Consider the following 23,916-nt stretch of genomic DNA (forward strand, 5'->3'; position numbering starts at 1 on the left):
AAAACAAGCTACAAGTGGAACTGAGGATGCCTGTGTCCTAATCTTCATGTTCTGAAAATATCCCTGTTTATCTGTAATTCTTCCACGTCTCTCTAGTTTTCATCCCATTATTTCCTTATTCACTCCCTATCTGTCTTTTCTCCTCCCTTCTTCAGCCTCTGAACAGAACAGCTCATTACTGGGTGAGGAGCTTGAGAGAGCAGAGGTAACATCCACCTCCGCCCCCCTCCTTTTTTTTTTCTCTTCATAGACTACTCACTGCTAATCACTGATGAGTTGAAAGAAAGAGTGCATAACACTGAACTTGTCTTTTCATGGTACAAACTTGCCTTCTTCTAAGGGTATCAAAGAATGAAGCCAATCTTAAATCCGTACTGGTCTTGATTGTACAGTACGCTCTTGAGATTTTAGTGAGAATATTGTTCTTGTTTTTAAGATCACAATAGTTTCTTTTTCTTTAATATATAAACGTAGCCCTTTTATCTTTGCAGACCTATGTGATTTTTCTTTTTCGGATATTTCTAAATGTCATTTTGCATTGAGTAGATCTAATAACTATATAGTGTTCAGACAATTATGGCAGTGTAACCGGATAATCAATTACTTTGATATGTAGTTTCTGACAAAGATCAGACTTTTTGTTATTGAATATCCTCCTCCTTTCTTCTGGCATTAATAAATTAAGGCACCTGCTGTACAAATCAATAAAAGTCTGGAAAATCATCACTTAAGTGCTGAAACAATGCCCATTGCAAAAAAGCGACAGGGTATGCAGTCTACATGGGACTTTAAAAGAGATTACATTTGTCAAGTTATTGGAGGAAAGGTTGACTTTGCCTTTATGGACTTCGTCAACTTCCAGGTCATAGCAATTAGTTACAGCATTCTCCTGTAGACTGGAACTAATTTGCAACACTTATGATGGAAATGTCTGCTTTTCCTACGAATTTCAAATCAAATGTTAGGATTTTATACAGATAATTGAAACTTTCCGGAAAATAACTGATTTTAGTAATGAAACGTAATTATCATTCCAGCAGTAACCTGTTTTGCAGCAATTGATGAAAAATTCCCTCACTACATTGATAAGGGCTAAGTGAAAACCTACATAGAAAATATAAATCCCAATCTAAAATTTAAAAAAAATTAAGAAAACATTGAAAGTTCTTTTAAGTGCTTTCTTAATATTCCCTATCCCACTGCTGCTCTGTTCTAATATAACCTCAAAATGTTTGCTCATAAAATTCCATTAATTAGTAAGAATTATATCAAGCGGAAAAGTATGGTCCTATCATATCCCTTTTATGTCATTTTTATGTTTCAGAGTTTTGCAAAACGATTGTTTCATCCTAATATAGATCTGGATCTTCCCAACAGAAACCCACTTGTTTTGATTAAAAGTCTATAGTAGTGAAATATTGTCATACTCAGAAATAATTATTTTGATGTAAGGAAAAGGCTGAAAATGGACTCTGACTATATGCAAGACAAAAATGTGGTTATGTACCTGAAAAGAATGGTCCACAGCCATAAGAGAAAGCACTTTTGTAAAACATGGGAATAGTTTAAGTCGCTCTGGAGCTTTTAAGAGCCTAAGTCCCATTGGCTTTCTATCTTTAAACTGTATGTCATTGCTGATTCAGCATGACTTGCTTAATAAAGAAGAGTAAAGGTTAAACTAAAGCCTGTTAAACTCAGTTATTGCATCTCCCTCCAAGTTAAAAGGGTCCAATTGACAATTGAAATTAGTTGCAGACTGCCCAGATAGGTCCTTTCCTTTATTTGAATGGTAATGGAGAGCTGCTTCTGATACAAGTGAGGCCACTGACCCTTCTTGTGGTCTTACTGAAAAAAATATATCAGTTGACAAAAAATAAAAAAAGTATTGCACAGCTCACTCCATGGAGCTAAAACTAAACTTTTGCATGTGATAAATGCAAACACTAAAGAACAAATACATGTATAGACTTGGAGAGCACTTGAACCAACAGCAAATGGGCACATTCTGCCTCCAACTAGTTTTAAAATGAAAAAAATCTATTTTAACATAGGTGACACTTTCAAGCAAGAATATAATCATGCTTGCAGGATATACCATTGACTCAGCAAACATGCATGCATATTTCCTTACATAATAAGCATTGTCTTAAATGTATTGTCACAGGTTAAGAGGATAAATTAGAAGGAAGCCAAAATATATTTCTAACCAGCTCTGATCTGCATATCATTTAATCAAAGATTACACTTCAAAAATTCCATCGGCCCCTTCCTACCAGAAATAGAGACCTCCAAGGAAACAGCAAGGAAAAAAACAAAAATTTAATCTTGGACAAACATTTTAAACAAATACTTAAAGCATTATGCAACATATTTGCAGTTTGCATTTTGTATAATATTTTGGTGTTAATTGAAGAAAGTGTAACTGCCTGTTTAACTTTGATACTATCAAGTAGGTTATGGCCCAAAGTTGATGTACAGTAGCTTTAACTGGTAAGAAACTGGTGGATAATGCACTCTGAACCATTTGCTTTACTTTAAGATAACCATTGGTGTAGGACCTATGCAAAAATCAAAACCTTAGGCTCCCTCTACTGGTGCTTAAGCAACAAAGGAAAGAAAAGTTAAAATAAAAGCCAAATTGCTTAGAGACAGACACACCCACCAATGCTGAAAAAAAAAATCAAGCATAAATTGGAAGGCCTTTTTCTTTGTTGCGGTAATGGTTTCTCAACTACATTTCTCTTTAAGTGTGCCTGCTCACAAATGTAAGCACAAATGCTGAAGCATTATTTGCTACAGACAATATGTTTTGCACCAAGAATTTCCACAGCCCCATACAACTAGCCCTGGAAATCTAAAGATGGAGGACAGAGAAGGAACTAGCCCAGATACACACACACGGACATACAATGCCCAGCACGCCACCTCCTTTTAGGCCCTAGAAACATCACTGGGTTAACAATGGGATCCATAAAGGCTGGGTTAGGCACATATGCTCCATTTACAATGAATGGAGAGAGACAGGTGCCTAAGAATGTGATCCACAAAAGCCAGCATGCTAAGTGGGGAACCACCTAAATTAACCAATGGGAGATGCTAATGAGGGGTGTGTTCTGAACCCTACCCCTCTAAAAAGTTTGGTGTCCGAGTCTGGACTGCAGGGTGGCACTTATCTCTCGTTACAATCCACAATCAGGAATGCTTTCCTGGAACACTTGATGAGATGATGAATTTATTCCAACTATCAAGATCAGCCCAAGTTTGTTCCCGCTATGTGTTCCCACTATAAATTCTTTCTTGCAACAGAAATGAAAGGCCTTTTATTGGATGTTTGAATCTCCCATGCAAAACAGCACCAAAATATACTAAGCCGCTACAAAAACCTCAATAAATATGCCTAATTCTATTATATGAAAAAAAAATCTTGCTTTAACTTAAATTCATTAACATTGAGATTTAAGCACTTCCAAGGACTCCTTTGAAATAGAAAATCCACTAGCACTAAACATACTACTGCTAAACATTTCTGGATCCAAATCCCTTGCGCTTACTAGGAGATAAGGAATAATGCCATTTTCCCAGCATAGGACAGAACATCTATACACAGAAGATGCTAAATATAAGGCTGGGCTGAAATCCTGACTCTACGGACGTGAATGAAGTTTTGACATTAAGGTCAGTGGGGTCAGGATTTCATTCTAGGCATTGAAAATACACACTCGTTGCTCAAATCAGCAAAGCATGCACACTTCAGACAACTGGACCATAATTCAGCAGCACCAATGCTAAATGGTGATCTGAATCATCCTTCAGGTCTACTTACCTGTTATGAATTGCTTTGGGAAAAAATGACATTGGGAAGACTCTGCTAAGCATTTTGGAAAGGTTGGTTAGTACAGCTCTTTGGAGGACTTGAGAGCCATAAACATGTTCATCTGTTATCTGTGTTCATCCTAGCAAAAAAAATATTTAATTGGCTGTTACCTGTAGTTACAATCATTTCTTCATCCATTGTTGAAAAGCTACAGAAAGCTAAACACATTCACTTCACAAGGTAAAATGCAACATGCTCAAATAGCGAAATCAGAGAATGTGTTATTTGCTTCCTGGCTAACTTAAGAAAAGCCAGGCAGCCAGGAAAAGTTTATCAGCAGCAACAGACTAAAGAGATTTAATAGTGGGGTTTAATGCAGGCAGAATAGGGTGAAGAACTGACTGATTCCAGGGATCCAAACCAACTGCTGTGCAGCTGATAAATGTAACGGATTTAAAATGTCATTCTGAAGAAACTGAAACCTATTTAGCCCATTGTGATTCATCTTTCCTACACTGTTGTTCTGCTTATCCAGACATGATGGGCACAGTGTAAGAACTTAGATATAATGCACCTTGTGTTCAGCTGTCAATATCTTGTTTGGGACTTGCGGACTGTTTTAATTCCTCCCAGATATACAGTTATCCCAAACATACTTTCAAGGCTATTTTAATTTTCAAAGCAGCTTTCTTTGAATGAGGAAGACAACGAGAGGCAACAGCGCAAGTCTAATAGAACATTTTCATATGTACTGTACACTGTTATGTGAAAGACTTGACAATATCTTCCAAAACACAAATTTTCAGGACATTTTGTTTAATAAAATTATTAATCCTGGTGTAGTTCAAAAAAGAGCAGCCAGACCGCTATTGACATTCAGCCTTCACATTATTTCACACTAAACTGATCTTGTTTGATAAATTGATAAATGTGCCTACTTCAAAAAACACTTGGAAAACCAATACAGTTTTTAACCCCTGACATTAATTTCATGCTGATGAAAGGTGCCAGATTTAAAGACCTAATCCCTCTGTTTAGAGACAGAACAGTTAGAAAACATGTAGCTGCAGTGCAGTGGCTAGCATGCCAGGAAATATTTTCTGCAGGGGTCACTTTTATGAATGATAATAGTCCAGCATAATCAGTTAGTGGCCTTTTTGAGATTACCACCATGGTCATTAATTGGCAATTTTTTCGTGAACACATGGATAGTTCAACCAAAAGCTGCACTGAGCTCACCAAGTCATTTTACATTAAGGGAAAAACAGCCATCATATAATGATGTTTGGTCATTACAGACCTGAGAGAGAAGAGTCTCTATATGGCATTTTCCACCTCCTACCCACACAAACCAGATCTTTAGTTACTACAACTTTGTTGGGGGGGAAGATGTTTAGTAGGAGTGCATAAAAATAAAAATGTTAAAGGTCACTCCTCATTTTCCAATCTGAGATATTTTAAAAAGAAAAATTATTTCATTACTGAAAGTAGCAAATAAAGTTAAAGGCTACCAGATTAAAAACCATCTGTTTCCTATTTTAATTATTCATATTGGAGGCATTCACAGTTTGATAAATATATACAATGCATTAACATTCCAGCAAGTGACACACATCAAAATAATAACCATTAGACAGTCAAAATAATTTATTCATGGAAAATAAAGATAAATCCGTATTCCAGGAATATTTTTCCCTACTTTGATCTCTACCTTAACAACCTAGGACTATAAACTATACTTTATACAGATGACTAAGAGGACTGTTTTAATAAGATGAAAATAACACTTGGTGGACTATCTCAAAGTAAGTAAACTTTTGGTGTTATAGCAAATACATCCCAAGAAACCTATGGATCCAAGATTGTTGCTTTGACCAACAGCAGTTTACCTTATTGCACACAGGTTTAATTATTCTTTGCTGAAATATAACCTTATTCTCAGTGAAGAATATTTTGTATGAACGACAAATGCTCAGTTACGTATCATCTTGTGAAAGCCTCTAATTGTATTTGGAATGCCTTTGTTATTTAAACAATTTCATGAATGGATTCGGTTTTCAGTATAGGTTTATTTATTTATATATTTACAGAGAAATCCTGTTTGAATTATGTAAAGATTTTTTGCAACATTAGAAAGACCGCAGCTATGTGACACCCTGCACATCTGTCAGTTAAAGACTACTTCTAAAAATCTAAAACTTCACAATTGCTTACTGTAATGAAGAGGCATCACTACAACAAAAGAAGCTACAAAGTAATTAGGAGCCTGAGTAATTTTTTTTGGCATAAATCATTGTTTTTCATAACATCACAGGTAGGTCTAACTAAAAAAATTTTAAAATATTTCTCTGAATTAGGACTGTATGAAGAGTTTGATACTTCTGACATTAGACTGAAGTTCATAGTAAGCAAGAAAATATTTGAATTGGTTTACTTTTAAAGTAGATAGTAAAATCTAAAATAGGCTACCACCTATCAGCAAAAACATTAAAATGTGTGTTGGTGTTACATCAGCAAAACTCAATCCATATTCTTACAGAATATAAGGATGACAGTTAAAAAAATTTTAACATGGGTGCCTTAACTCAACATAATATGGAGTCACTTTGCTTAACTAATATACATTTATCAAATAATCTAGACAAAAATGTTGAAAAACAAATTTTATTCCTCCTGTACTGAAGTGGTACTATACAAGTTCCCAGTTCGGTGAAAACAGCTTTTGGTAGCTAATTTTTAACTGGCCCATTAAGTTGTTCTGCAAGTAATGTAGTTTTAAAAGACCATAAAAACAGATTCAAGTTCAACTATATGTTTTAATATGATTATTAACAAAAACACGTCCATCTGTGTATTCCATGAATTTTGCTGTGTAAGCAAGTTAACCGCAACCATCATCAGAATTGCATGCATCAGTTCCCCAACTGTACATGTTTTTCATAATTTTAAAAACCCACTTTATAATTTTAAATATTATATATCATGTTAATAGTGTTCAGCTTTTCCTTCAACTAGAATGAGCCAACATTATTAGTTGACTTAGAATTTTAGCTTGGTTCTGTGAAAAGATAATTGCAAAAATATATCCCCAACTTCAAAATGTACTGTACAGACCTAGAAAACCATTAAAGGGCTGTGATACCTTTGAATTTCTTAATGTATTTAGAAAGGACAGCAAGCCAAAAGTGAAGTATCATATAGTACAAATATTTAGACATCCAGGGCATACTGCATACAGCATAAGATGTATACAGCGTGAATGCTTTGGAAGCATATACAGAGATCCGCAGTTTTGATTACTTAAGTTAAACTTGATCACGTAGGCGGGCCAGTCTCTGTGACAGCTCATCCTGCAGAATGTCAGAATAAATAGTTATAGTCATTTCTATGTATTAGTTTTAAAAGAAGATAAATGCAAACTAACTTGCACTATCCAAGGTCACACCACAAACACAACAGTAAATAAGACACAAGCAAGAGCCAGATAAGAATCTGCATTTCTAGGAGACAAGTGCTAATTGACTCCACTGTAACTGAGTCATTGGGTTGCATCCTCAAATGAACTACGCTCAAACTGAAGCTGAAGTAGAATGGTGACTCTACACCACCTTGTACCTCTGCCATTCCCAGAACCAGCCAATGGCCAAATCAGACCTTAGTGCAAGCTGGAACTGTCCTCTAACATACTTTGGCTAAAATGGTTCCCTAAAGGATCATGCACCAATGCAAGATCACTGAAGCACATTATTCTAAAAGCTAAGCCCCCCAAATCTTCTTCCGCCGGAGCAGGGGGTGTTAACAGCAATGCCAGTTTTACCTTTGCTGAGGATCTGCCCAGGGCCAGAAAAATTCTGAGCTGCTCATTCAGAGCTAATTTAAGGCCCCTTTTCACTGCTTCAAAAGCGTAGGGGACCTTAGCAAGAGAAGAGGACCTGACCCAGTATACACATCAGATGGCCCAGTTAGTGAACAGAGGAAAAGTTCAAGTATGTGCACAACTGGTAGACTCATTAAAACACAAACACACACCCCTTATGCCTGCAAGCAAACCTTGTTTTACTTACAGACTGCATTTATTTTGATAAAAATAAAACTAATTCATTATATGGCCCTAGAAGTTTGCAAATAAATTTCAATTTTAAATATCACATACAACAATAACTCTTCTACATAAATGTGATAAATGATCTATTAGAAAAACTACAAAGCAATATTTACCTGCTCTGCTGAAGCAACACTTGTGCCAACAGAACCTGTTTGCCCCTGGGGTAGTTCCATGTTCAGATCAAGGCTACAATTAAAAACAGAAGACAAACATATATCACAAAAATAAATATAGCGACAGATCACAGCAGGGTGTACAATAGTTGAAAAATGGTGTTCTATATAGCGTCTGGCCAGTGTCTCAAGCACACCCTGATACTTTGTACTCCAATTAATTAGCCAAGCTTGATCAGGAAAGTGGGATTATCACCAAGCAAAGAGTTTGTCTAACAGTAATAATTGCTAGGACAATTAGCAAAATTTCTGTTTACTGGGGATGCTTTTGGATAGTACCAATGGGTTAAGCAGGGCTCAGACGGGTGATAAGGTACCAAATTCTGCATCACAGTTTTAATACAAAATCTGTCAAATAAAGGCAACCCAGCAGCAGTAGTAGTATGGTGCACTAATTCTCCATCCCTCCGTTATCCCCAGCAAAGCCCAGTCCAGCAGCAGGGACACTGTTTTCGTACCCCTGGGGCAGTGCAATTATGGCAACAAAGCAGTAACACCAGCTCCCGCCTTACAAAGATGACACGAAAGGGGAATAATGGGAACATAGGGCAAAGGACTGGAAGGGACCTCCTGGGTCCATCAAGTCCAGTCCCCTGCTATCACTGGCAATTTTCTCAACTCAAATTAAACACATTTAGGAAGGAAGGAAGGATGGATGGATAAGCAGAGTTGACTGATCGTCTGACTGCACTATCCTGGGCTCGACCATTTTTTAGTATTAAGCCAGATGTCCCTCACTGCCTTTTTAAAGGCTGAGAGCACAACACTATTAAACATCTGTACTTCAAAATAGTATGTAGCCTTGCCCTCACTCATTTCTACTGTAAGATCACTATAAAGAAATGGATCACGCTGAGACAGTTAAACCTATTCATACATACATGAAGTGCACCCTAAATAGGTTTAATTATCACAGCATGGTCCATTTCTGTAAAGTGCTTTTATGACAGAAATGAGCTGTTTATGAGCTGAAATGAGCTGTTATGTAAATGAGACTTTAGTTTTGGCATGATTATTTATGCTACACAGAGGTTTATGACCTCTATCCATTTTCACTCGAAGATTTGAGCATGATTATCCAGAGGTGAAAGCTCAGCATATAGACAGCCACTGGATTATTTAGCTCCACAAGACTAGCACATTTAAAGTGAGGGAAATCTGATGTTAACTTAATTAAAATCAAGTATAAGAGCCAGATTCGACTTCCCTTAAGGTACACAAATATTACTACTCTTCAATAATTTTTATATTATACTCACCCTGCTTCATCTGCCATTTCCTGTAGAAGCGTATCCACTTGGTTCTAGATCAGGAAATCAAAACTGAATCAGTTTCTTTTATTGTATTTAATACAAGATTAACCATATGATTTGTAATAAGCAAAAATGCTACTGTCTTAATAAAACTGATTTAGAAAGGAGCTTCTGTGGATTTTGAACATTTACAGTCTTCACCACCAGAGGGAGCTACAGGAATTTAGAATACAAGGAGCACATCTCATACTATGGCTGCCATGCAAATCAGTTCTCCAAATTCAATTACTGATCTGTAATATTTCCAAATATGATTAAGTCTAATCCTGTCTGTACAAATCACATCTATTTGAATATCACAACTACAGAAATGCTACTATAGTCATCACTATTATGAAACAATTCCTTTATCAGGACACAGGAAGCATCTTCCCCCTCATCAGACTTCTTTATATAATCCTCCGAACAAAAACTTTTTTACTCTTTGCAACTGTGTTTTTTTAATTGTGATATAGCTGATGGTGGTGTCTCTTTTGACTAAAAATGTTTATTAAAAGTTAGTCAAAAGTTTCAATAGAAAGGCAGAAAATTGTATGCTATACCACCACTCAAACACATTAGGTGTTAAGAGGGGAGCTTAAGACCGTATACATAACATGTACATTTTTTATCAGAGCATTCAGCAGCTCAAACTATTCTTTTGGTCACAAGGTAGCATGTAAATATCTCTCACGTTAAACTGAGAATGCCCCAACTCCTGTTATAGCTTTCAAAAGGCAGAAGGTATAGAAAAGAAAATATCTTTGTACAGTTGAGTAACATGGTATTATATTTGCTGCAATATCAGTTATTCTTACTTGTGGTGTTGTTAATGTAGTAGTATTACTCATTGTGTCTTCCATCTGTGCTGTCTGAACATCTAGTGTTTCAAACTGGTGCTCAAATTTGTCCATTAAGGCAGATATCTGCAGATAAACAAATACTGTCAAAGCGAAAATATAAAACTGAATGTATACCTCTGAATTCCAAATAATTAAATGTATGTCTACCTTTTCCAGGTTCATGCTCTTCAATGTAGCATCCATAGATTTAACTACTCCTGCCATTGATTTTGTTACCTAAAAAAGATAAAGTAAAAGATATAAACCTATTACAAAAATCACATAATAAACATCATTAGTTTGGTTAACCCCTTCTGTTTTTAAGTAAACTTGTCTGTTCTCATCTCTGTCCAAAGAACTTTTACAATTCTGTAATAGTGGTATCACACAGCTGTTTTCAGGTCTATCAGCTTTTTACTATAAACCCTGCTTTTCAGAAGTTTACAATTTAGCTGAAAAAAAGAAAAAAGAAAAAAAAAGGCGCGCTCTGGGCGGAATCTCTAGAAATAAAGACATTTCACAAATCACAGGGAACTGAAATCTATATAGCATTTTTTGAGTTATGATTGTAGAGATAACTGGGGCCTAGTAAGCCTACCCTGGTTGTGAGTAATTGTGAGAAAGTGGATAAAAATTCAGAACATGTCACAACAGCCTATAACAAATGAATTTTGAGGGTAAAAGATGTAAAAGGGAGACCAACAAACTGAATTAGCCTCAACAAAAAGGCCTACTAATATAACTCAAGTTTTGTGTTCAATTCATACTTAGTAAACATGAAACCAAAGGACCAAAGTTGTTGTGTTGGAAATTAGGTCTAATTGGTGAACAAAAATAGTAAGAGGATAGGCCAGGGATTGGCAACCTTTTGCACATCCCTCGGCCCGCGCTGCTTCCCGCAGCCCCCATTGGCCAGGAGCGGTGAACCGCAGCCAGTGAGAGCTGCGATTGGCCGAACCTGCAGATGTGGCAGGTAAACAAACTGGTGCGGCCAGCCAGAGGGCTCACCCTGGCAAGTCGCGTGCCAAAGGTTGCCAATCCCTGGGATAGGCTATTCTATCCACTGATTCCTTTTGGTGTCCTCAAAGAGAGACCTGGGAACATGAGGGATGTAGACGCTGACTGACAAAGACGAGAGAAGGGGAAAGAGCGAGCTTTATCATCATAGCTGACACTCCCACTGTCTCCTGGAACCCCAGGATTCACTGTCATACCACTGGGCTTTCACAGTCCTGACTGTAAAATGTCCTGACCACACCAGGCCCAAAAGAGAGGGACCCAGATTACACTGTCACCTCTACTGTCTCCAGCTAACTTCCAAATGCCACCCGGGATGTGAGACTGTCACCCCTTACCTCCTGACTCCTTTTCCTTCTCCACCCTATTTCTTCTCTTTCCTAGCCTCCTTTTTCCTTCTGACTAGTAAGATTCTGGTTTAGCTGGCCAAGACTGCACATTTCACAACAGTGCTGTCAGTCTGTGACCAGAAAGAATCAGCTAAATGTGATGCCCTAAACAGCCCACTGCTGGTACAAGTTTGCCAGGTCTTGATAAGACCTTCAGCTGTGCATGTTTTTCCAGCAATGAGGATGCAAGCAAAAGTCAACACCAGAGACAGAAGCTGCAGTTTCTATCTTTAACGTTTTGTTTTCTCTGTGTGTGTTTGTCTTGTTGTGTCTTAGAGGAAGCAGGATCAGACTAACAGCAGCAACAGCGCCAGGACCCTCTCAACTAAGGGTATGTCTACACTACCCACGTTACAGTGCTGCCACGGCGGCGCCATGAGGTGGACAGTGTAGACATGCTTTATCACTGGGGGAGAGCTCTCCCAGCGATAAAAAAACCTAACCTGAAAGAGCAGTGGTAGCTTTATCGCTGAGAGCTATGTTTTTTCACACCCCTGAATGTCAAAAGTTTTAGGGGTGAAAGTGGCAGTGTAGACACAGCCTAAATTCTCTTTTCCCTAAAAAGGAGAGTTATTACCATCTTTAATATCATCTAAAAGACAATCCAACAAAGGGGGTTTTTCCTTTCAAAAACTCTCTCCAGACACAGGGAAAGGAAACAAAGCACGTTAAAATAAAAAATCTTACTTAATACTTTACATTTCAAATGCTTCAACTGATTTTCCTACTTTTCTGTATCTTTTAAATAGTTTTTTTATTTTATTTTATTTTTAAATTAAATTAATGTAATGGTGTGTCTGCCATGGTATTAAGCAGGCTGAGGTCTCTGTACACCAAACTCTGTAACTGTCCAACATTAAACAATGTTAAACAAAGTCATGTTAACACCTTTAAATCTTTGAGCCCATGTCTATCTAAACTAATACAACAGGACGCAATAAAAACAAGACCACCACAAACAAGCCCAGGAATCTTTGAAAAACTAATTTTTAAAGAAGCTTTTCAGGCCTTTGATCTGCAATAATAATCTCATGTTCCTTTTCTTCCAAAAAAATAACTGTTACATACTTCAAATATATAAGAATTATTTCATCTGCCACTGAAGTGTAGCCACATCTGGAGTATTTAACAGTGAAGAGGAACATTGTACAACAGTAAGAAAAAACAAAATCAGCATATGACTGAAACTGCACAGGGAATTTAGGTTACATGGTATGTTTACCTTAGGTATTTCTAAGCCACTTATTTCCAAACAATATAAACCAGGAATAACATCATTACTTCATACCATAGCATCTTTACTGACCATAGATGCTCAAGATCTCCATTTTATTTCTCATCTTAAAGACAGCCCATTTTCTAGCATCATTGTAGGGCACAGATTCAGTATAGAGAGGTAAGAAATCCATTTAATTAATTTCCTACAGTAAATACAATTTCCTTGGATCTCCCAGCCAAATGCGATCTAATAAGATCGTAAACTAAAGTAGCAGAACTGCAGAAATATCCTTGACAGTCTATTTTAAAAAATGCAGTCACCAGACAGGTCATTCTGAGCTGGGACCATAAAAGGTAAGTGTACTAGTGTCTAAAAGATTCTAAACTATTGTTACATATGTATTTTGCATAATCTATAGTACAGGGGTGGACAAACTTTTTGGCCTAAGGGCCACATCTAGGTGGGGAAATTGCATGCAGAGCCATGAATGTAGGGCTGGGGCAGTGGGTTGGGATGTGGAAGAGGATGCAGTGTGCAGGAAGGGCTCAGGGCAAGGGGTTGGAGTACAGGAGGGAGCTCAGGGCAGGGGGTTGGGGGCACAGCGCAGGGGAATGTGGCGAGGGCTCAGGGCAGGGGGTCGGGGTGTGGCAGGAAGTGCGGGGTATGGTGTGCAAGAAGGGGCTCAGGGCAAGGGGGTTGGGGTGCAGGAGGGGTGTCAGGTGCAGCAGGCGGCTCAAGGCAAGGGGTTGGGGTGCAGAAGGGATGGGGGGTGCGGCAGGGTGCTCGGGACAAAGGGTTGGGGTGCGGGATGCAGGACGAGTGGCTCCAGGGTGACAGCGGCATGCAGTGGGGCTAAGGCTCCCAGCCTGCCTGCTCTGGCCCCGTTCCACTCTGGGAAGCAGCCGGCTCCATGTCCCTGTGGCCCCTGGGGGAGGCAGAGGGCTCCGCGCGCTGCCCTCGCCTGTGGGTACATCCCCCGAAGCTCCCATTGGCCGCAGTCCCGTTCCTGGCCAATGGGACCTGGGGGGAGGGGCGCCTTCAGGCAAGGGCAGCGCCCGGAGCCCTCTGCCTCCCCCAGGGGCTGCAGGGACATGGTGCCGGCCGCTTTCCGGAGCAGAGCAGGGCCCGCGGCGCCACGGGGTGGCAATCCTGCGGGCCGGATCTGGACCGTAGTTTGCCCACCTCTGCTACAGTAGATCAAAACAGAAATACTTTCTATATGCCTTTTTGGAAACCCACAAGAAATCAATTTATTAAGTGCATCTACTTGTAAAATGAAAGGGACAGTTATCTTTAAAATTTGTGACACAAGACATTGATTTAAATTAAGACGCATTGGTTAGCTAACAAGAAACATTTGTTTCCTGTAAGTACTAGGAGAAACATGCAACAATGGCATCAATACCATATGAAGGATAGTGGCATTAACCCAACTAATTAATTCATAACTCTCACAAGCCAATGCTTCATACACAACTTAGTTTACTGTGGGCCACAATTGAAGACTGCCAAGCCATCCCAGTAAGCTTACTAATTCGCTGTTTTAGGGATAGAATTAAGACAGTTTAAAGGAGAATTAGAGGCCTTATCTTTCTGGAGAGTTTATATATGGAAGTATGAAAACATGCTTACCTTGCCCATTGTTACTGCAGTTTGAACTCTTGCTGCTACTGCATCTACTCTGGCACTCATGCGCAAGAAATTGATTGCTTGATTCTTCTGTCGGATTGCGTTTTCTGCATGTATTCTTGCAACTTCAGTATTACCCTTCTGGATTGCCTGTTTAAATAAAAGCAAACTATTGCTAACCCTTCTTAGCAGTAATTACCCAGCAGCAGTAAGCCCTTCAAAAAATGTACACTTCCAAAACAAGTGAACTCTAGGTCCAATTCAACTCCCATTGAAGTCAATGGAAAGATTGTAATTGACTTGGATTTGAACTAGATGGCATCTTCTATGCATAAGAAAGTATGCCTGAAACTTTCAGCTACTTCCAAGAGCCTCAATATCAGTAAGTCTACAGATGTATTATGGAGTAGCATTCTGGATTTATATGCTCACAAATATCTAACCTTCAAAACACATTAAGCACCTAGTTTTTCATCAAAATCCATACTTCTAGTACTACGAAAACAAATAACTGTTAAGAGGAATACATATACCTCATTACAGTATCTTTCTCTTTATGAAATCAGAACAAAAAGTATCTCTCCCTCATTGTGTATATAGTGGATGCTGCTTAACAGCAATCCATATACAGTATTAACAATTTTTGTTTAACAGCAATATTTTGCCAGGAACCAACCCCATCCCATTGATTTTAAGGTTAATAGGATTTGGAGAGTGGCAACAGACAGGTCATTTGGTAACAACTTTATTTTTTTGGAAGAAAGACCCTGGCTGCAGGCAGGTTTATGGGGCAAGGGACGCCCCACAAACCTGCCTGTGGCCAGGGACCCATCACCCACACTGAAGGTAAAGGGCTGCAGCGCACACATCCCCATGCTATGGGATCTCTTGTCATTGTGGGCTGAGAGGGGAGGCTGCAGGCAGGGTAGCAACAGATGCTGGGCTTTTCATGGGGAGTGGGGGTGCTGAGGTCCCCTAGAGTGGCATGGTACCTTCCCCTGCATGCTCTGATTGCACCCTTCCCCAGGCTGTAGCCCCAAAGCCAGGTTTTCAGGGCTGCAGCCACAGAAGGAAGCTCTGGGAATGTTGAGCACCAGCTACAGGCAGGCTTGTGAAGCTGCCAGCAAAGGTTGCTTGCCCCAATGCTTCCTTCCCTAGCTGCAGCCCCACAAACATGCCTTTCGGTTATTGGCCACTCTTGGTTAACAATAAGTTCCTAAAAAGCAGAACCCACTGTATATGAAGTGCTTTAGATATTCAAAGAAATGCAAGCACATTAATCCTGTCATTATAACCTAACATTACAGGTTAACCTTAACACTGTTCTTTTAGTTATGAGAAAACTGCTGCAGAGAAATGAAAAGGCGGAGCTGGAAGTCAAGTTACTGGCTCCCATGTTACCTGTGTCAAACAGGGAAATGAAAGTCTCTGCTTGGAGATGAAATAAGTCTCCCAATAACAACAACCAAGTCAAGCAGCAATGAAATAGGAAGCTGGACTCTAATCCTTATTATTCTCACAGATCAACAGAACTGACAATTAAATTCAAACTGAAAGATCAAATTCTGCCCTCAGTTATAACCATATAATCTGCATTGAAGAGGCAGAATTTAGTAAGCAATATCTATTACTAATAATGAGACAGAGACTTTAAGAAACACTAAAAGAATCTTCCTAGTTGAAAAGGCCTTTCCACCATATTCAGAGTCAATTTTGAAGAAAATGTTATTAACATTGAAATGGAATGTTTCACATGTACAATATTTTAAGACTATAAAAAATACTATGACAAAGGGCATGTCTACAGTATAATCTTAAATTGATGTAGGTTAGATTGACCTACAGCCACCACAGTAATTACTTACAGCCAACAGCCAATGTAAGGAATGCAGTGTCTACAGACACCGTGTCACTCTAACTACACTACATAAGCCTCTTGTGGAGGTGGAGTTATGATGCCAGTGTAGTAGGGCACTTAGGGCTTGTCTACACTATCGGTGGGCAGTGATCAATCCAGCAGGGGTCAATTTATCGCGTCTCATATAGACGTGATAAATCGACTGTTGAGCGCTCTCCCATTGACTCCAGTACTCCACCAGAATGAAGAGCGCAAGCAGAGTCGACAGGAGCGTCTGCTGTCTACTTACAGCAGTGAAAACATCACGGTAAGTAGATCTAAGTACGTCAACATTAGCTACGTGGCTGAAGTTGTGTATTTTTGATCGACCCCGAACGGTAGCATAGGCAAGCCCTTACATCAGTAGCAGTAAGGCTGCAGTGTAGACACTGACACAATTAGGTTGACATAAGCTGCTTCATGTCGACCTAACTGTATAGTGTAGACCAGGCTGCAGTGACAAATATGTTACAACCAATAGGACATATTATGTTGCCAATCTACATAGATTTCCTGTTTTATTACAATGCACACCAGGAAAACCATTACAAAACACAAGTTAAGGACCCGCCTAGCATAAAATAGAAAAATTGAGTAGATACACACAACCTAGTTTCATTAGTTACCTTCTTAATTTTAGTCTTTTCAATCTTTTCTTCTTTATCACATTTTTTTGCATTCCTGCTGAGCTCTTTGGCAGCAAACTTCAAGTTAAACAGGTGTTCTGCAATGCATATTAAGGATCTACAAAATACTAGCAATACTTAAAATATGAACATGTCGCTTTCGTTGGATTTAGTAGCCCACTACATGCATACTGTATTTCCTTCTGCAAATTTTAATATTGGTAGGTCAGCCACTTTAATTTGCATGAAACTGAAATTGAGCAAACAAAGATGCTTTTTTTGTTCTTTTTAATTTTACATAGTCATCTAAAGCTTAAAACCATAGTTTGGACACTTTTTAAAAAAACCAGTTCAGAACCAATATTAGCTTACTTAGATGAAAGACCCAATTCAAGTAGTTAAAAGGAATAAAAAATGCTGGTCTTTAGAACATATGCACATACAGGTAGGATGATTCTGAATTCCTGGGAATCTGGAGAGAATGATAGTTATATCATGGACTTCAAATGGAGCAGTCTCATCGCAATGCTAAGCACTTCTGAAAATTCCATCCCTAGCACTCACACAGCATCTATATAGTTTTAACTTTAAAACCCTACTAAGATGCTACCTCCTGCTCCAAGGAATGCTATGGTGCCACAAACCCACACAGAAAAATCAAAAGGGTTCAGCTTAAAATTATGGCAAAATTAAAATGAAAAACAAAGCTACCGTGACATCCTTTTTCAGATCACCTATCTCCCTATCAGGTAGGGAGAAAAATGAGAAATCTTACCCACCATGTGTGCTATAACACCTGGTCACGACAAGGTGAAGTTTACAACATCCTTCAGTTATAAATTCTTTACTCTTACTAGATGACCATGGATCATTTTGTCACACATGCTGTTTAGTGGAATAGCATTGCCCTTAAGTACCCTACTAACCAAATATCAAAAATTCATCACATGTAAATAAGAAATTGTTCTCTGTCATAAATAAATGTTTATATAAGTCCCTGTAAGGATGAATATTTTCCTTTTAGGAGGCAAAGAATTATTTTGCTGAAATCATGTGTGTGTTATTTCTATGTAATTCTTCACCCTAACATCCACTCATCAGTTGGCACACTGACCACTAGTGAATAATCTTTTCTTTGTTAGTAAGAAACGTTAACTGAACTAAACATTAATGCAATGATAATTCTCTGCAGAATTGCAGGATTTTTTTCCCTAAATCTCACAATCTAGTCTCTGGCTTGTGCATTGAAGTTGCATAGCTGACCCTGGCTTGAAGGTGAATAGGAAAAAAAACATTTAAAAACTGACTTCATCATGATGCCTTATTTTTGTAACAGAGAGGTGTATAAGTTTGGTGTGCAAGGCCATATAATGTCACTGTACCCTCACATATTTAAAGTTTGAGCATTATAGGAATATTGATTAAATCATAAATCCAATTAAAGGTGAGCTATAAAGGGAAAAAAATAGCTGTACTTTTTTGTTTGTTTCTAATGTGTAAAAAAGGCCTGAAAAATTTCTACACCAAAAAAAGCATTCTGGTTGTTTTTACATTAGCATTTTAGGTCCTGACTAGGCTGGAAGACAGACACCACAAGAGAATGAAAATAGTGGGAACAAAAAGAGAAGGGAGATTTAATCAGGCCAATGTAACATAAGTTAGACTGCTTTGGCCTAGGGACTGATAATAGGCTATAAAGTATTTCAGCTACAGATTGCCAACTGCAATCCAGCTCAAGTCAATGATCAGAATGACCATGTAAAGTATTACATCACCTCCTTAAATCAATGGCTTTAAGTCATTGTGACACACACCAGGATTTTATTTTTAAACTTCCTCAATTACTCACAATGTTTCTACGTTAGATAGCACAATACATCATCTGTTGCCTCACAGATCTTTCATGCCACGGTACACTTGCTCCAACCTTTAAATGTACCTGTCTCAATATAGGATAACTCAAATAAAATCAAACTACTTCTTATAGTCACCATAATTTATTTAGAAACCTGTTCAAACATTTCATCTTATCAACATCCTTAGAACTACTGATGAGGATACTGCTGAGCCAAACATATAGAAAAAAAGCATTAAAGGTAAGATCATTTTATATACCAGGGAAAAGTTTATTCTGTTTTTGTTTATAAAGGACGTTAAGTATGATTTCTTATTACCAGGAAAGGGAAAAAAAAGGCCAATTCCTGGCTCCTGCCACTGCCTCAAAGCCAGATGGTCCATCCAGCTAACAATTCCTGTTGTGTGCGGAAAACCCCAATTGACATAAACCTAGAGAAACTGGCTCAATGTCACCCCGTCACAGACTCTGGCATAGGGGCATGACCAGAGTGCTATGGCATTTCAGCTATTCCTGGCAGGTAGAACAGCCCTTTGGTGCTGCTGGCAGTCAGGTGCAAGTTTGCACCAGGGACTGAACTGGCATCCCCCAGCCCAAGCAGGATTGGGGGAATGAAAGCGTGATGTAAAGCCACCTTTGCTGCTCTCCCTGTCCCTCCACTAAGATACAGTGCAAAGTGGATATTGATCAGATATTACATAAAACAAGTCAGACTTGAAATGGAAAGGGAGTCTGAAGAGTGGCATGATCAAATGGAAGAGACACTTTAGATATAAGAAATCTCTCACTACAAACACATTATAAAATATGAAGATAAATATATTCTTGTAAACAAAATAACTTTCACCCTCTTCACATCCCACTGCTAAGAAAGGGCGGGGGGGGGGAGGGGAAGGGAGGCTAGTGGGGAACATAGAAAACTCTTTTCCCTAGCAGTATATTAGCCCTGCAGCAATAACTTGATGTTACCCCATCTGGGAAGCTAAGTTTTGGCAGAGACACTTATGTCATTCATAAATACAGGAAAAATTCCAAGGAATTTCACATTTCTTTGGCAAAAGAAGTCCTTCCTTCTCCCATCTAGCAGGTTTATTTTCCTTGCAAAAATTGAATTATTCACTTCTTTCCACCTATAATCTATATTAGGGCTGTCAATTAATCAGTTAACTCACGTGATTCACTCAAAAAAATTAATTGCCATAAAAAAATTAATTGCAGTTTTAATTGTATTGTTAAACAATAGAATACCAATTGAAATGTATTAAATACTTTTGGATGTTCGCCTACATTTTCAAATACATTGATTTCATTTACACCACAGAATACAAAGTGTACAGTAACTCCTTGTTTAACGTTGTCATGTTCCTGAAAAATGAGACTTTAAGCGAAACGATGTTAAGCGAACCCAATTTCCCCATAGGAATGAATGTAAACGGGGGAGGTTAGGTTCCAGGGAAATTTTTTTCACCAGATAAAAAAACCTATATATTATATAGATATACACATAATATATGTTTTAAACAAACAATTTAATACTGTTCACAGCTATGATGATTGTGAAGCTTGGTTGAGGTGGTGAAGTTAAAGGGTGGAAGAGGGAGGGATATTTCCCAGGGAATGCCTTGCTGCTAAATGATGAACTAGCACTCAGCTGAGCCCTCAAGGGTTAACACATAGTTATTACTGTAGCCTCTCACACAAGGCAGCATGAACAGGAGGGAGGGGAGACAGCACAGCAGACAGAGACAGACACACACCTTGTGTGTGTGAGAGAGAGAGATGCACACTGCCCCTTTAAGTAAGCTGACCCACTCTTGAGTGCATTGTCTTTTAAGTGGATCAGGAAGTTAAGACAGCAGCTGCTGCTCCAGGCTCTCTCCATCCGTGTCCCCTCCCTGCTCTATATGGAGAAGGGGTAAGCAGGGTGCAGGAGGGAGGGGGGACACCCTGACATTACTCCCCCCACTTCCCCTTCCTCCCCTGCACAGCAAGTAGGAGTCTCTGGGAGCAGCTCCAAGGCAGCGGGCAGGAGCAGCACATGGCAGTGAGGGGAGGGACAGCTGAACTGCCCGGCAACTGATACCTGCTGGGCGGCTGCAACACAGGGAACTTAGGGGAGCAGGGAGCTGACAGGGGGAGCTGACAGGGAGGCTGACAGTCCACCCTGGTTACAACCCCCCACCAGCTAGTTGCAACAGGCTGCTCTTCCAGCAAGCAGTGGACAAAGCGGGCAGCTGCCAAATGACCTTAGAAGGGAGCATTGCACAACTTTAAATGAGCATGTTCCCTAATTGATCAGCAATAACAACGTTAACCGGGACAACTTTAAGTGAGGAGTTACTGTACACTGCTCCCTTTATATTATTTTTTATTACAAATATTTGCACTGTAAAAATGAAACAAAAGAAACAGTATTTTTCAATTCATCTCATACAAGTACTGTAGTGCAATCTCTTTATCGTGAAAGTGCAAATTACAAATGTAGATTTCTTTTTTGTTACATAACTACACTCAAAAACAAAACAATGCAAAATTTCAGAGCCTACAAGTCCACTCAGTCCTATTTATCTTTCAGCCAATCTCTAAGACAAACAAGTTTGTTTACTTTATGGGAGATAATGCTGCCCATTCCTTGTTTATAATGTCACCAGAAAATGAGAACAGGCATTTGCATGTGATTTTTGTAGCCAGCACTGCAAGATATTTACATGTCAGATATGCTAAATCAGTGGTTCTCAAACTTTTGTACTGGTGACCCCTTTCACATAGCAAGACTCTGAGTGCAACTCCCCCTTATATATTAAAAACACTTTTTTATATATTTAACACCATTATAAATGGTGGAGGCAAAGCGGGGTTTAGATTGGAGGCTAACAGCTCACGACCATCCCCTGTAATAACCCCATGACATCCTGAGGGGTCCCGACCCCCAGTTTGAGAACCCCTGTGCTAAACATTCATATGCCCCTACATGCTCTGGCCACCATTCCAGAGGACATGCTTCCATGCTGATGACGCTTGTTAAAAAAATGCTTTAATTAAATTTGTGATTGAACTCCTTGCGAGAGAACTGTATGCCTCCGGCTCTATTTTACCCACATTCTGCCATATATTTCATGTTATAGCAGTCTCGGATGATGACGACTCAGCACATGATGTTCGATTTTAAGAACACTTTCACTGCAGATTTGACAAAACACAAAGAAGGTACCAATGTGAGGTTTCTAAAGATAGCTACAGCACTCAACCCAAGGTTTAAGAATCTGAAGTGCCTTCCAAAATCTGAGAGGGATGAGGTGTGGAGCATGCTTTCAGAAGTCTTAAAAGAGCAACACTCCGATGAGGAAACTACAGAACCCGAACCTCCAAAAATAAAATCAACCTTCTGCTGGTGGCATCTGACTCAGATGATGAAAATGAACATCTGTTGGTCTGCACTGCTTTGAATTGTTATCAAGCAGAACCAGTCATCAGCATGGACACGTCCTCTGGAATGGTGGCTGAAGCAAGAAGGGACATATGAATCTTTAGTGCATATGGCAGGTAAATATCTTGCGACTCTGGCTACAACAGTGCCATGCGAACACCTGTTCTCACTTTCAGGTGACATTGTGAACAAGAAGTGGGCAGCATTATCTCCTGCAAATGTAAACAAACTTGTCTTTCTTAACATGAAATAGGACTGAGTAGACCTATGGGTTCTAAAGTTTTACATTGTTTTATTTTTGAATGCGGTTATTTTTTGTACATAATTCTACATTTGTAAATTCAGCTTTCATGATAAAGAGACTGCACTACAGTACTTGTATTAGGTGAATTGAAAAATACTATTTATTTTGTTTACAGTGCAAATATTTGTAATAAAAATATAAAGTGAGCACTGTACTTTGTATTCTGTGTTATAATTGAAATCAATATATTTGAAAATGTAGAAAACATCAAAAAATATTTACATAAATGGTATTCTATTATGGTTTAAACAGTGAGATTAATGTTTTTAATAGCATGATTAATCACAATTAATTTTTTTAATCGTTTGACAGCGTAACTGTGTATCCAACAATAGAACAATACAATTTCTGTTGCACTAATAGAAAATCAACAGTTTATAATTAAAACATTGCCTTCATCATGTCTTACAATGAAGGAAATTACCAGCTTCTACTATGGATCATTTCAAGATTCGTCTAGTTTCCCACATGATCTAAGATCAAAACAAAAGTGGATGAAACACTGCACCCTGGGCACTTGCTATAACATCCACCCTGTATCACATGCCTCCAGCAGGCCTGGTGTGGGAAAAGGAGGTGGTCTGAGCCCATGTCAAGGCTTGAATGAATATTTTGATTTCATGCTGAAATAAAACACTGGGCTATAGGAACCCAGAAGTGGTCACACGGTTCAGGCCGCTCCCTGCAATGCAGCCAGGCCCTCTTCGGGGTGGGAGAAGTTGACAGTCTAGCCAATGGCAGCGCTCAATGCCAGCCCATCGCCTGCCTGGTGAGGAAGGGGTTTGGTGTGTCTGTCACTCAATGGAGTCTTTACAGTCAACAACAGTGACAGGCTCCAACTCAAAGGGAGGAGTGGGCAGCCCCCCCCCCCCGAGGGGGACTTTCCCCCCGAGGGGGCTCGCCCAGCTCTCGGGGAGGGGGGGATGGATGGGCCCCCCCCAGGGGGTTCGCCCAGCTCTCGGGGAGGGGGGGATGGATGGGCCCTTCCCCCAGGGGGTTCGCCCAGCTCTCGGGGGGATGGATGGGCCCTTCCCCCAGGGGGCTCGCCCAGCTCTCGGGGAGGTGGGTGTCTCCACCTCGCGGGGGCCCCGTGTGAAGCGGGTCCGGGGCTGCAGACACTCGGGGGACCCTCCCCGCGCCTCCTCCCCGCCACGTCTCGCGCGGCCCTGCAGCCCAAAGGATACTCTCCATGCTGGACATGGCGGCGGCTCCTCAGGCCCGGCCCGGCCGGCGAAGGCGGACGCTCTGGATCGGAACTCGGCGCGACCCGGCTCTCGGGCGTTGTTGGGAGCCGACTTCCGCCTTCCGTCTCGCGCAGGGAGGGCGG

General features: G+C 39.7%; 1 protein-coding gene across 1 annotated transcript; it reads right to left on the reverse strand.

The window, feature by feature from the left end:
* Positions 1-6,462: 6,462 nt before the first annotated feature.
* On the reverse strand, positions 6,463-23,916 carry CHMP1B (charged multivesicular body protein 1B). The gene is made up of 8 exons (XM_045031207.1): positions 23,774-23,916; positions 17,004-17,101; positions 14,484-14,630; positions 10,395-10,463; positions 10,203-10,310; positions 9,352-9,395; positions 8,033-8,105; positions 6,463-7,164 (listed from the first exon to the last, which is right to left on the reverse strand). Exons 1-8 carry the CDS (start codon positions 23,787-23,789, stop codon positions 7,120-7,122), a joined length of 600 nt encoding a protein of 199 aa, XP_044887142.1. The 5' UTR covers positions 23,790-23,916; the 3' UTR covers positions 6,463-7,119.

Source organism: Mauremys mutica, chromosome 9, assembly GCF_020497125.1.
Source record: "Mauremys mutica isolate MM-2020 ecotype Southern chromosome 9, ASM2049712v1, whole genome shotgun sequence".
NCBI lineage: Eukaryota > Metazoa > Chordata > Testudines > Geoemydidae > Mauremys > Mauremys mutica.